At 38.0% G+C, this 13,059-nt stretch overlaps 1 protein-coding gene across 1 annotated transcript in view; it reads right to left on the bottom strand.

Moving 5' to 3' along the window:
- Nucleotides 1-1,571: 1,571 nt before the first annotated feature.
- LOC104076843 (gamma-aminobutyric acid receptor subunit gamma-3) overlaps nt 1,572-13,059 on the bottom strand; it is a gene marked incomplete at its 5' end in the record, with an annotated part of 48,737 nt that continues 37,249 nt past the window's right edge. The window contains 3 exons of the mRNA XM_009577854.1: nt 1,572-1,850; nt 5,417-5,446; nt 6,991-7,187. Of these exons, the coding sequence (XP_009576149.1) occupies nt 1,572-1,850; nt 5,417-5,446; nt 6,991-7,187 (506 nt within the window). The remainder of the gene's footprint in view (nt 1,851-5,416; nt 5,447-6,990; nt 7,188-13,059) is intronic.

Below are 13,059 nucleotides of genomic sequence, written 5' to 3'. Positions count from 1 at the left end.
CTGCCCCAAAATATTTCTTCTCTGTGCTTCTAATTTGAATTTTGTCGGTCCTTAGAGAAGTGATTCCCCTCCCCCACCTAAACCCAGCTCTGTCTTTGATATTTTAGACAAATGAAAAACAGAAGAAAGTCTTTTGAATAACTACAGTTAACTTTTGTGTTAGCAATTTTTTTCAATTAAAAACTTACTGGAAGCACAGAGAAACAGCAATGACAGACAGTGATGTTTCAAAGAACATGACAGCATTTCTTTTCCTTTAGAATTACCATTGCATTATTTTTTGCTTGTTTGCAGGGTTTTCCTTCTGAGGAGGAAAGGAACTGCTCTTCAGTCACCTGCTTTTTAGGGTAAAATATAGTTGGTAGTTTAGAAAAAAAATGAAAACAACATTTTTCTACATGTGGCAATTATTCCATGTTTAATCCAAGTGTGACAACTGAGTTCCCATAATGCACTATTCAAGTCAAAAGTGTTCAGTCTTCAGCTCAGACCCAGGGAACAACTGCTGTGAGTAAGGACTGAAGTGTTTAACTTTATGGAAGGAACAAAAAATGTCCTTTGGCACACATGTTTTTCAATTTTGTAAAATAACTTTGAGAGAGAAAATAAGAATGCATGAGAGCACTTTTTAGTAAATTGCAATCTGAAGAAAGTCACATATTCCTAGTGCTATTATACAGTGATTTGCACTCATGGCCTATCAACTATGATCTGCTACAATGACACAAACAAGCAGGAATCTTGTCCTGCTTCAGGTAGAGTACTTTAGAAATCAATGACCATCCTGTGTTTAAGCAGTCATAAAAAAGACAGTTAAAAGCTTGAAAAACTGTAGAAGTTATGCCTACAGCTGCCTCAGAGATAGGCAAGTCTTTTATTTATATCAAAATAATTGCTTTCTTGTAACTCTGCCTTTTCACCTTAAGTTAAAACCAACATGTGTAGGTAAGTGGCTAATTCCATGAATCCCAGACCTTTGCAGAAAGTAACGTCCATGTTTTGATCCCACCAGAGACATTTCTTACTGCCTTTTGGTGGTTTCTCTATAGCAAGCAGATCACCAATGAAATATTTCCCAAAACCTATGGGACATAGCTCAAGCAAATTTAAGTACAAATGAGTGATTTCATTGGTTTTGGCTTATTTGCCAGTGCCTGTGTATGTTGCTCTGAGCCTCAGGGATATGGCAGCATTTTGAAGAAAGTATGGGAATGAAGAACAAAAATGACATATAACTTTTGCCTGAATTTTGTTTAGCTTCTATGTCAAGGGAGAATAGTAAAGATTCTAATATACAATAATTATTCATAAACATCGCTTATACTACAAATTCAGCTGAATTTTGTAAGAATATTTTCCTTAAAATGAATAGCAGTAAGGAGAGAATTCTTCCATGTTTTTCTTTTTCAGGCAATTACATATTAAAATTCTTCATCAGGCTCTGTGATGGTGAAGGTTAATGTGGCCTTTATAATTTGAGATGAAACTGACCGTGTCCTTCACTTTTTCTGCACTTTCACCATCCCTCCGCACTGTGAAAACACAGCAGTCTTCACCACTACAGGCAACATTTAAAGATAGAGGTATCCAACCCAGTAGACCAGGTTAAACAGCAGGAAGGATGTAGGAAAAAAGACCCTAGAGTAAGAGTCCAGTTCTAAGATGTCTATGTGAATCCGTCCTCTCCTCCATGAGCCTGATTTACACTCTTCGTAACAACAGAAAAAGCTCTGGCAGTCTTTCCCATCCAGACATTCATAGACACACGCATCTTCAAATTCTTGCCAATACATGGCATTGTTCAATGTGATGACTGTAGTTGGTGGTCTCATATCAAGCACAGAATAATTCTGAGGAGAGAAAAAGAAACTGGTAGTTTGATAAACTTCCATGGATGATGCAGATCACAATTAATAATCATGAGAATAAATCACAGGAGCTGGGAATAAGAGGTCGATACTATAGGAATTCTAGATTTGGGCATCATCTTTCTTTCCCTTAAAAGAAAGATACCTTTTCAGATTAATTTCCATAGAGTGATTTTGGAGTGGCAAGTTAAATAATTCTACGTGTATTTTCTACTTGGGTAACTCAACCATATATTGTTTAGTAATCATTTTTTCACTTGCCTGTCAGAATATTATTTGCAAGTTGCTTTAAACACTTGCAGCTACTACATTTTAGAATGGACTCTGAAAAGTAAAGACGGTGTCCCCCCTCCCCATTTAATTACAGAACGATCTCCACTTAGTATAGCTGCATTCGCTGCCTCTTAACTTTACTATGATTTATAAAACCAGGTATGGTCAGCAACAGATAGTGATGATTTCAGTACAGAATTTCAAAATGCCATCCCTAGGCATGTCCCCTTAGTGCTTATCATGCTAACCATGCTCAGAAATAGGGCACTTGGATATCACGCATCCTCGCAGTACCACGCAGGCCTAAAGACCTCTCCTTCTCCAATGTACTCCGTATTTACACTTTGTCAGCTTTTCTGTCAGACCATTTCCTTTTCATGAAAGGTGCCTTCTCACGACAGTCTCCTCTGTCATCGAGCCACCCGTTCCATCCTCACAAATGTCACCTCCTCCACTGGCATCACTAGGAAAGGTCCCATCATCTTCGCTGCCTGTCTGCACCGCCCCGACAAAGCAGACTCCAGCCCTGTCAGCACGGTTTTCTCCACCTCGGGGGCCCTTCCTCTCCCGGTGACTGTGCTGAGCATTGCCTTTGCCTGCAGGAGCATGCCGGGTATGTACTACCAAGCTAGCCATGCCTCTGCATCATGCCTCCTTGCATTCTGGAGGGTGCTCTGGGCCACTGCTTCCACACTTGTTATACAAAATACGCAACGTTTCCTTCTGAAGGTCTTGGGGCGTATCTGAAAACTTTCACTCTGTATGTGAAACGGATCAGTGATATGATTGATGAGCCTTTGGGGAAATTTTCCTTTTTCTATTGACTTTGTTTTCTTTCTACAAATCCTTTGATTTGGCACATGATAATATTACCCATCTCATTAAATTGTTGGTCCCTGAGTTAAGATCTTGATGTGGCATCCCTCTGCTTAGATGTTGGCATCTCCAACATAGATAACTACATCTGAACAACTGCCCTATGGTATCCAGCCAATTACTTCTAGGACATCTAGAAGTAATTCATCTCATCATAAGTAGATAGCTAAAATCTCTCAGGTGCATTGTGCTGTGGACTGTAAACATTGTAGTTTAGAAGCAGATTATTGCAAATCTATTTGTTGTGAATGACTTTATCTCTAAGATTAGATGACACAAACTACGCCTGCATGGTCTTCTCTCTCATTTGTAAAGTTTCTGGTGGCTGGTATCAGAGCTTTACAATGTGCTGCCACATAGAAATGGTCTAAGATTATTGTACAAGCAATCATTTTTTGACTGTAGCACTTTGGAGACAAAAAAAGCTATGACTAAAGTATACATGGAATTCTGCTATGCCACTGTGTGACATGTTGTTCATTTCTTGCAGACCTTTATGAAAAATTCCTACTCAGGGACTGAAATTTTCTATGCCTGGCTACAATATTTATGTTAAAAAGAAAAAAGACTGATTTAGATCTCTCCAGATGATTTTGTTAAGTGAAAAGAAATAAATGCCCTGGTTCTGCAAAGGAAACATTCTCACATATCAATAGACTGGGTTTTTTTGTTGTTGTTTTGTTGTATCAACTATCTCCTCAGGACAGAAGATAAAACAAATGCCCTGATAAGACAGAGAGATTAATCTGGTTGCTTTAATCTCTGTGAGTTAGGAGGTACACTGAAGTGACTAGATACCAGGTGAAGGTGGATGGTACCCACTGTGTCCTGTGCGTCCTGCTGAGCTGGTGTTGGGAGGAGAGGGGTGCACGCACAGTGGGCGCCAGCCCAGTACCACCTGAGAGCTCTGGCAAGGTAAGGCATTTCTCAGGTGCCTCGGACAAGGCAGTTCAGATGCAGTGTTAAATACGCTTAATAAAATTATTTCAGACAAGGTATAAGTGTGTTCTCTAGGAGGAAAAATAAGGGGTGGGATTACCTGAACATGGATTTACTAAGATTAATGAATTTCACCTTTTAGGTGGCATGACTACAAGGCTGGAAAAGACCAGATGATATCTTGAGAGTCAGAGACACTGCTTATTTTCTTCAGTTTATGCTACGATTTGAACATGGAAGTTGTTTATGTATAGAACAAAGCCCTGCTCAATATAGCTCTTACAGCGAAAAAAAGAAAAGAAAAAAAAAGAGCGAATAAAAAACTTGAAAAGGCTGCAGATACTTTCCAAGCAGAGCAGACTGACCAGATCTAGACAAAGACTAAGAGTGTTAAACCCTATTGTCATTTTAATTGTGTGTCTTTTTCCTTTCTTTTTTCATTGGAAAAAGGAAAGTGCTGCTACCCATTCAATGTGCCTTATTAACTTCATCTTTTAGGAAAGTCTGTCCAAGGAGTGACAGCAGTAGCGAGTGTATAAATGCAATACTTGCTTTAAACCATTCATTGTCAATGAGCAGACTTTCAATGCTATATGAGCTCTTTAAATACATCAGAAAACTTATGTACCAAAAAAAAAAGTGTATAACATTATTTGTAAAAGGTAAGCTAGTAACATGGAGCTAGCAGTTGTAAATGATAAACTTCAGTATATCCAAACTAAGAAATGCAAAAGCAATGGTTTAGTTCTGTCCCTGTTCTTATTTGGATCTGATAGCTGGGAAGCAGGCCATCCAACCAGCTGATTAACTGGCCCTCTGCATGCTTTATATTTATATATATTACAGTATGTATTCCAGTTTCAGATTTCATACAACTTAGAGATCCAATTTTGTGCTCACTTTCAACTTTATTACCACTGTATGTATATAAATAGTTATCTAGAGGTTTGGGGAATATAATTTATTCCATTTGTAGATATAGTACAACTAACTGTGTTAAACTTGTGTGCCTAAATTATCTGAAAATCCACATGAAAGCTTGCTAAAGATTTTACAGATATGCATAAGTGAATTATTTTCTATGAAACTCAGTTAAAACTCCATGTAAGTTTATGACATAATTTGTGCTTATTACTGTTTTATAGAATGTAATGAGAAACTGCAATATTATATAAAGCAGACACACAAAATTTCTGAGGTAAAAATAACATACAATATTCTACACTTGACCCTTCTCCCTCCCAAATCATTTGATAAGTCCTTATAGAAAGAGGCAGCTATGTTCCTCTGCTACAGCCAAAAACAAACTGACCTTTTAACAAAAAAGCAAAACAATATTTATAGTGAAGTCAGGGTAAAGCATAACATAGTGTTACAGCTTTCTTGGAAATTATTTCAAGTAAATGTCAACCATACATTCATGCCTCCATTGGTCTCACTGAATAGAATAGTTTACTTACCATCACATGACCAAAACTGACATCAGGTAGCTTAAATAAAGATAACAAAAGAATTATTCAGAAGAAAACATACTTATTGCTTCATATGCATCTAGTGTTCAACAGCGTTTCTTAAACCAAACCTTTAGATGCATTTGTCCATAAAACACTTGATGCTGAGTATCTATATATTCAGCAAAATATTCTGTACACTTTAAAACTGCATGAAACCTCAGCAGAATGCACACCTAGTTTCCATCCACTTTAAATCTTTATTCAACTCATTACATTTGTTTATTTAGCAAACAATAGCTAAGTGAGCATTTTTCTTGTGTTAACTTAAATCTCATCAATGTTGTATGCTTTCCCTCGTATTCATACACGTCTGGAAATACATCTTACTCACAAAGTTGCTCATGACTTTTTCATTCAGCCTTTCTATAGGATGGCAATTTTAGTTTGATCATTAGCAAGTTCATTTTGATTGTCTCATACATTTCTTTTGGTAACACTCTTTTGCCTTTTGTGTGCAATGCATTTTTACAAGAAGCTATTAGAGGTTTAATGGAGTTTTCATTGACTAAGTCTATGGCTTTCTAGGCTTTCCCTAATTCCATACTTGTTTCAGCTTTTCCTTCATTATTTCTTCATTAAATCATTTTCTATAGCTCTTCATTCAATCCCTTTTTACCGAGTGATCTATTATTCCCTGAATTTAGCCTTCTCTCTCTTCAATTTCCTCCTTCACGTTTTTCCTATTTGGCTTTGTATTTCTTATTTCAAACGTCCTTATTTCCTCCATTGTACAAAATGGCATCCAACATCTCTAACTACCAATCTCAAATACATAAGATTTTCCACTGATCTTGAGTGGATGACCCACTTCCCCTTCCCTATGTTTACACTGAGATTTTTTTCTCCATTATACCGCCCTCTCTCATTCTTGCAGTCATTTCTGAAGTACACCAGGCAATTCTTCCTGTATGATGGTTTTAGTCGATTCTAAATAAACAGCTTTTGTGTGTGTCTGGGTGTTACTTCTGGAAGTGTCTTTTTGGCCAAAAATGCAGCCATGTATAAAACCCTTGCAAGTGACCTCTGGTTTTGTACTTAGGAAAAAGCCCCTTTGTGCATAGGGCTAAAACCAAGTGCTGGTTCCCAGTGGAGACATTGAAATCCTTTTTTGTAAAGTTCATAAATATTTCTAGACCTGTTAAGCAATGAAATAGCAGATGTATTTGAATATACATTGATGTGCATATATTTGTATAACAAGCTATGCAATCTGTTTCAGTGGGAGTCCTTTGTGACTACCAGCACAGTAATTGGAGAACGAAAGACACGTAGGCAGGGTTGCTGCTTCATGATCAGCGGGCTGCTTTTGTTAGGAACAGACCTCACTCAACAGGCACATAACTGCTTCTACTGTTACTGCAAGGTAACTATTTTCCATCAGCTTTCAGGGCAGATCACACCACAAACTGGTAAGAGCTCGGAGGAGCGGAGTATCATGGGATTAGAGGCTGTCCTTGAATGATTCTCTGCTCTCCGAGCCAGACACATGCTAGAAAAGAAATGAAATGCTCCCATCTTACCGACTTTTTCTTCTTAGTACAGTTTGGTTTCCTGCAACTTGAGTAGTAGTTGAGGGTTGCATACTCCATCAGAGCAGCAAAGACAAATAGAAAGCATACAGTCACAAACAAATCCATAGCGGTGACATAGGACACACGGGGTAATGACTTTCTCGCAATGGTACTCAAAGTTGTCATGGTCAATACTGTGGTGATGCCTGCAGAGAGAAACTTAATTTAATTGTATGCAACATCATTTCTCCATGTCCCAGAATAATCTTTGGAAACAAACATATAAAACAGAAATCCAAAGTGTACGCAAATAATTCATTAATTTCATTTGGTAGTATAAAAAAAAATTAAAAATAATATCAGTAGAGCCAGTGTTATTTTGTAAACAAAGATTTCCTCAGCTGTTTATATTCAACTTTGCAAAAATGAAATTCCCATGCCTCTCAAAATGCTTTTCCTCATCTCGTCCTTTTTCTGGTCCCAGTTAGGTTGGAGATGGCAGTGAGGGAGAAGGTGAGAATGAAGAAATTTTTGAAGAAATGTATAAAGCAGAAAAGATACTAAACCCAGAAAAATAAAAAATAAGAAACCTAGAAAACAATGAAGGAAAAATGGTCTTTTTCACAGCAGTACTGCTCTCACGAAAAATTTTGTGCTTAAAACCGAAAAGGGGCGGGGGGGGGGGGGGGGGGGGGGGGAGAGGGAAGAAAAGAAAAGAAATTTTGCTGCAAAGTTCTGACCATGAATTTTGAAAATATGTTTTTCACACCGCTGCTTCCTTGGGAGTTCTCCAGTGCTATTTTCCTTCTGAGTAAGGGAAAACAGACTCTTATACAAAGTTCAGATGTAACCTTAATGGAAATAGCCTTTTTAATTCATACAAAGCATCACATCTTAGACTGATTTTGTCATAATGAATATAACGGGAATTACTTAGTGTGAAATACCCTAAAACAATAAAACCAGTCCTAGAATGAAATCTATGGGGTGTCTGTTATTTGTCTGCTGGTAATTCATACAATTTCTCTTCATTCCTGAGGAATAGAAGTCTTTTGAGTCCCAATTTGGACTGATGCTTTTAATCGTTTGTTATGAACTGCAAGCCTTCTGAAAGAAAAAATAAAACTCCTCAATGGCTTGGGAAGAAAAATAAAGCTCTCATTCAAATAAGCCTCAAGAGAGAACCTGCTCTAAAAACAACATAACCATAAGGTAATCTTTCTTTTTATAGTTAAAGTGATATTTTGCAATGGTACACAGTGTTTGAAATGGCAGGGGATGACTGAAATTATGCCTTATAGTAAAATTACTTCCCACAAACGGCACTCAGGAGAGAAAGAAGTATCTGTGGATTACTTTTGACTACTTTCTGTTTATGAAGGAATGCCCACCTCTGATTTGTAGAGTTTGATAGAAACTACAGCGATTCACAAGAATAACCCTCCCCATTCAAACTGTCAGAAAGTCCCTGGAAGAGCCAGAAGGCAGATTATTGCCTGGGCCTCGACCTTCTTCTACAATGAATAATAATTGTATTCCTTAAATATCTGCTACCCAGAAACAAAAAAAAAATAAAAAAGAAAAAAAAAAAAGTTGCTGAAAAACCACAACCCAAGAATCAAGATGAAAGCAATGCTGATAGGAAGTGGAAAATGTGGACTTTCTATGTACCTTGGACATCTAAAAGCTATTAGGAAAATAGCTGTTTCCTGTCAATGGTGCCACATCTCAATATAAGCACATGATCCAGTAACCTCTCCAGACCCTTCAACAACAGTTTGGTAGCTAGCTCATGCTTTGAAAAAGCTTCAGAGCCAAACCCCATGCTTAGATATTCATCACAGTAGTCAACTGCAAAGATGTCCAGCTACAAAAGGTGTTGACTCATTAGCCTTGATTTGGCCCTTACTAATTATAGGTTAATTAGTCTTTCTGTATGACTGTGACTCAGGCCTTGGGAGTCACTAACTTCAGAAGATCTGCATCCAGACTATGACATACTCTACAATACGGAATGAAGTTCTTTAACACTTTCGAACCCACGTTTAGATTTCTAACACAAATCTGTCCTTTTCAGAGCCACATGTACATGCACCTGTCCTCAGGTGTTTTACTACCTTTAAAAAATTCCTCAAAACCTGTAGTCTTCTTCCAGCATAATACACAATGTCCTTTTTACCTGGACTCAAGGTCAAGTTTTCATTTCCCACTCATCCTGTGATAGGATCTCAGATTACTTTAGGACACTTTTTTTATTAAAAGGCAAAAAAGAAATAAAAGGAGAAAAAAGCTTGTAATGCTCAAAAACATTTTTTGCAAAGGTCTGCAATCTTTCTACTGAATGCTGTATTGAAAATGTACTATTTTTCCTCTATTTTTACTGAAATTATTTGTGACAAGAAGTGTTGTGTGGGTATCTGTAATGACAACCAGCTGCCAAAGTGACTATGGACAGGAAGGCAGAGAAGTGAAAGAAAAATTACCATTAGCCTCTGTACTTAAGTATAGAAGTCTGCAACTCAGCCTGAGTCCTATATCCGTGCCTTAAGCCTGAATGTGAAATGCCTACCTGAATCATGCTTGAAACAGTGAAAACCTAGGTGAGAACTAAGCAAAACCAGCCCAGTAAATCACCTTGTAAATGCCTCACTGATACAGAATCTGGGAGTTTTGGGTAGCTCCAGACTAATTTTAGCTGATTGAAACAAATTAGGTTCTACTAAATTTATAGGCACAGCAATGGTGTAATTTTTTTTGTTGTTTTAAGATATTAATAGTGTCTATCCTCAGTCTCTTAGACAACAAATCACATTTTGCTACTAGAATATAAAACCTTGGGGAAAGAAAAGTTTAGCATTATCACAAGCCATCATAGTTTCTGGATTATACATCACATTTCAAATTATGGCAAGGGCATGAGACAAGATTTCTGAGCACATAGATGGAAACATCCAAAGGTTAAACAAATGTATTTTTACTTCTATTATTTATGCAAAATATTTTTATTCTATGAAATCCAATAGAAAAGCATCATTCTTCGTTTAAGCTGAGACTTGAACTTGGATCCCAGCTCACACCATAAACAAGCAAGGAGTTTTTGAAATAATAAAAATTCTACCCAGTGTATCAATTTTACATTTGACACATAGGCACAAGTTTTAGAATATTAAAATGAGTCTTATGGGGATACATACAGAGAGCAAAGAGAAAGAAGGTGCACCAGATGATACAGTTTTGTATTCCTATACATTTACAATTCGGAATGTACAGATACGCATATATGAATAAAGTGTAGCACCATTATTTCCAAAGAGAATGTCTAGATTCCGTACCCTTAGCTCATTTTATCTCTCATGCTAAGAAAATTCAGTTTGTTGAGTGGTTTCAAATGCAATAAACCCTGCCAGATGAAATTGTTAAGTCTCTCACTTTGGGGAGGCTCGTATGGTAAAGTGAGCTTTGCATCTGTTATTGAAATTCACAGTGCTCTCAAACTGTCTGTTTCAACAGAATTTTAATATCAGCAAGGACAGCTTTGAAGTAACCTGGCTTCAAAATTTTCAGGTAGACAGGTGTAAGCAGGAGCTTACGAGTTTGCGTATAAATACTGTTTTGTGACATTTATATTCTCTGAGCAAATTCCATACCAAAGATGCTGTTTGATAAATCAAAAAAGACTGTCTGGGAGATCAAATGATGCAGGGATACATAATGCATGAGAACACTTTAACCTTTAGATCATTGGTCTAAACTGTTATTACTGCTTGAAAGCTCCTTACTGGACAACAGTATGCAAAATGAGGTAGCGGGAGCTTCAGTGTTAGAAACTCAGGTCAGCGAGGCTCATTTTTTCTTTTTTTCGTAAGGGTATGTTGATGGGACACTGGGGGAAAGGTGTTCTGCTTTTAACCATGCTATCACCTGTTTATAAACTTAATTTCTCCACCTTTTAGTCTGGCACCTGTTTTGATCATTTGCTTGTTTTTCTAGTGAATGAGCTTAAGATGGAATGACAAGGAGAGCAGTGTTCATTTTTTATTAAACCTCATCTGTATCTTCTTTTACATCAGCACATTGCCGGCCTTGATACCCACTGTATTTTTTTAAACTGCAGTTTGAAGTTGCTGTGCAGTAACTGCCTTGTCCCATTACGTATTATACCCATTTTGAAAAAGCAGGGGGAAACTGGGATGAAAGCTTCAGTTTAACTTAATTCCCTTCATCTTCAAGGAAAACAACCTATTCTTTTCCGGGTCATAACTTTTCTTCAGACACTTGCTGGCTGCTCTTGACTGTGAACATTGGGAGAAGATCATTTTGATTACTAGAGACAAGCAGAAACAGCAGAGAGCCATCTTTTTTCTCTCTGAATGGAGGGCAGAATAACCTGGGATCACAAAACACACTTCGCATCCAACACTCAAATTCTATTTCCAGTTTCCCACTGACTCTTCAGGTGGCCTGGAGTGAGTCACGCTGCCACTCTGGGCCTCAGCCCCTCAAAGTGCATGTGAAAAAGAGACTATGATGCCAAGTTTTTAAAGACCACTTTAATGCTTCTGGACAGTGATGTTGAAAGGATACTTATGGTCCCATTTTTTTCCTCACAGCCAAATACCCTGATTGCATTTGTTTTTTCCAGCACAAAAATAGCTTATTACTTAGCGTTATTCAGAAAGGGGTAAAACCTGTCCTTCATGTAACTGTGAGTAGTTGCTAATAGCTTAGGAAATTATTCATTAATTTCAGAGAGTGAAATATTTCCCTGATGCTAGCCCTTTACATTAATGCAGCTATACTTGGAACTGGTTTGGTGCACTGAGTCTACAATTCATTGCAACTAATTAGTAGGACAATTTCAGCAGTTTGCCTTTGGCTGTATTACTCACAATTTCACCATGTGCTGCTATCCAAATGTGGATGTGTGATGTTGCTCAGACAGATTTATAAGTTGCGTTAGACAAGCAGAACTACAGTAAACTGGGAACATCTGCTTACTGCATCCCCAGAGTCAACAGGCCATTACCGATTTGGGAGCAACAGGACTCTGTGCACAAAAAGAGGTGACCCATGTATATATTATTTTCTTGCTATTTGACTTTATTTATAAAAAAGTTATATTTTAGCCCAGTAATTTAATTCTTCATCAGAGTTTTAGGAGTTAGTCGTGATAGCCATTGAATGTAGCCTTGGAACATCTCATTTTTGTATTCTTCAAATTCATGACCTCAGTATATGAATACATTTTTTCTCTGAAGTTCCTGCTGGCTGAGGGGGTGAGGTAGGGAGAGTCACACTGTTATGACCAGTGATCTAACCTACTTCCGTGTCTAATTAATTGGAAAATGGAGCTGTGTGGTGTGGGGAACAGCCCTCAGGGACAGGGTTTGAACACTGCTTCTGGAAAATGAGTTATGTAAGCTGTTAGATGCCTTTTCTCCCTTTTCTCTTAAATACTGTGAAGAACGGCCAATCTTTCCTTATCCCCACTGGGTCACCCAATTTAAGAAGAAAGGAGTTCAGCCGAAAAGTACACTAAAGGCCTGTTGCTCAATTTTCTGGCCACCAGAGGAAAGTCTACACAGCCAGGAACAGGCAGTCATACAGCTGCTCTGTCCTCACCTTTGTGTCATCTTCATGCTGTCCTGGAGGTGGAGGGGGTAAGTCTTGGGGTCCATCATGTTGCTGGGGCTGCAGTGTAAAGGCACTGTGACACTCACATGAAGGGAGTGAGGTCTGAATATTCCTTTCTCGGAAAATAATCTCAGAAAACTGGACCCAGATGATGCCACATGACTTACAATGGTCAGAACTGCTACGTTTGTAATTTTACAAACTCCTGGAGCAAATCCAGCAGCTTATGGTTTTGTGCTGACCTCATGCAAAATAGGTTTTAATACAGAATTATCTATGAAATACGAACCAGTGTTGGCTGCTTGCAGTTGTCTTATTACAGGTTCTCTGGGACTTTTCTTTCTACTGATCCTGTTGCATACTCCATGTCACTGAGCTGCTCTTGGTTTGAAAGGATGCCCCTTGCCACTCCCTAAGAATTAAAGCTGATACAACCTCCCCCTA

The sequence above is a fragment of the Fulmarus glacialis genome, unplaced genomic scaffold (assembly GCF_000690835.1).
Source record: "Fulmarus glacialis isolate BGI_N327 unplaced genomic scaffold, ASM69083v1 scaffold6345, whole genome shotgun sequence".
NCBI classification, from domain to species: domain Eukaryota; kingdom Metazoa; phylum Chordata; class Aves; order Procellariiformes; family Procellariidae; genus Fulmarus; species Fulmarus glacialis.
The sequence above is the reverse complement of the archived record's forward strand: the minus strand, read 5'-3'. Positions and strand labels throughout refer to the sequence as shown.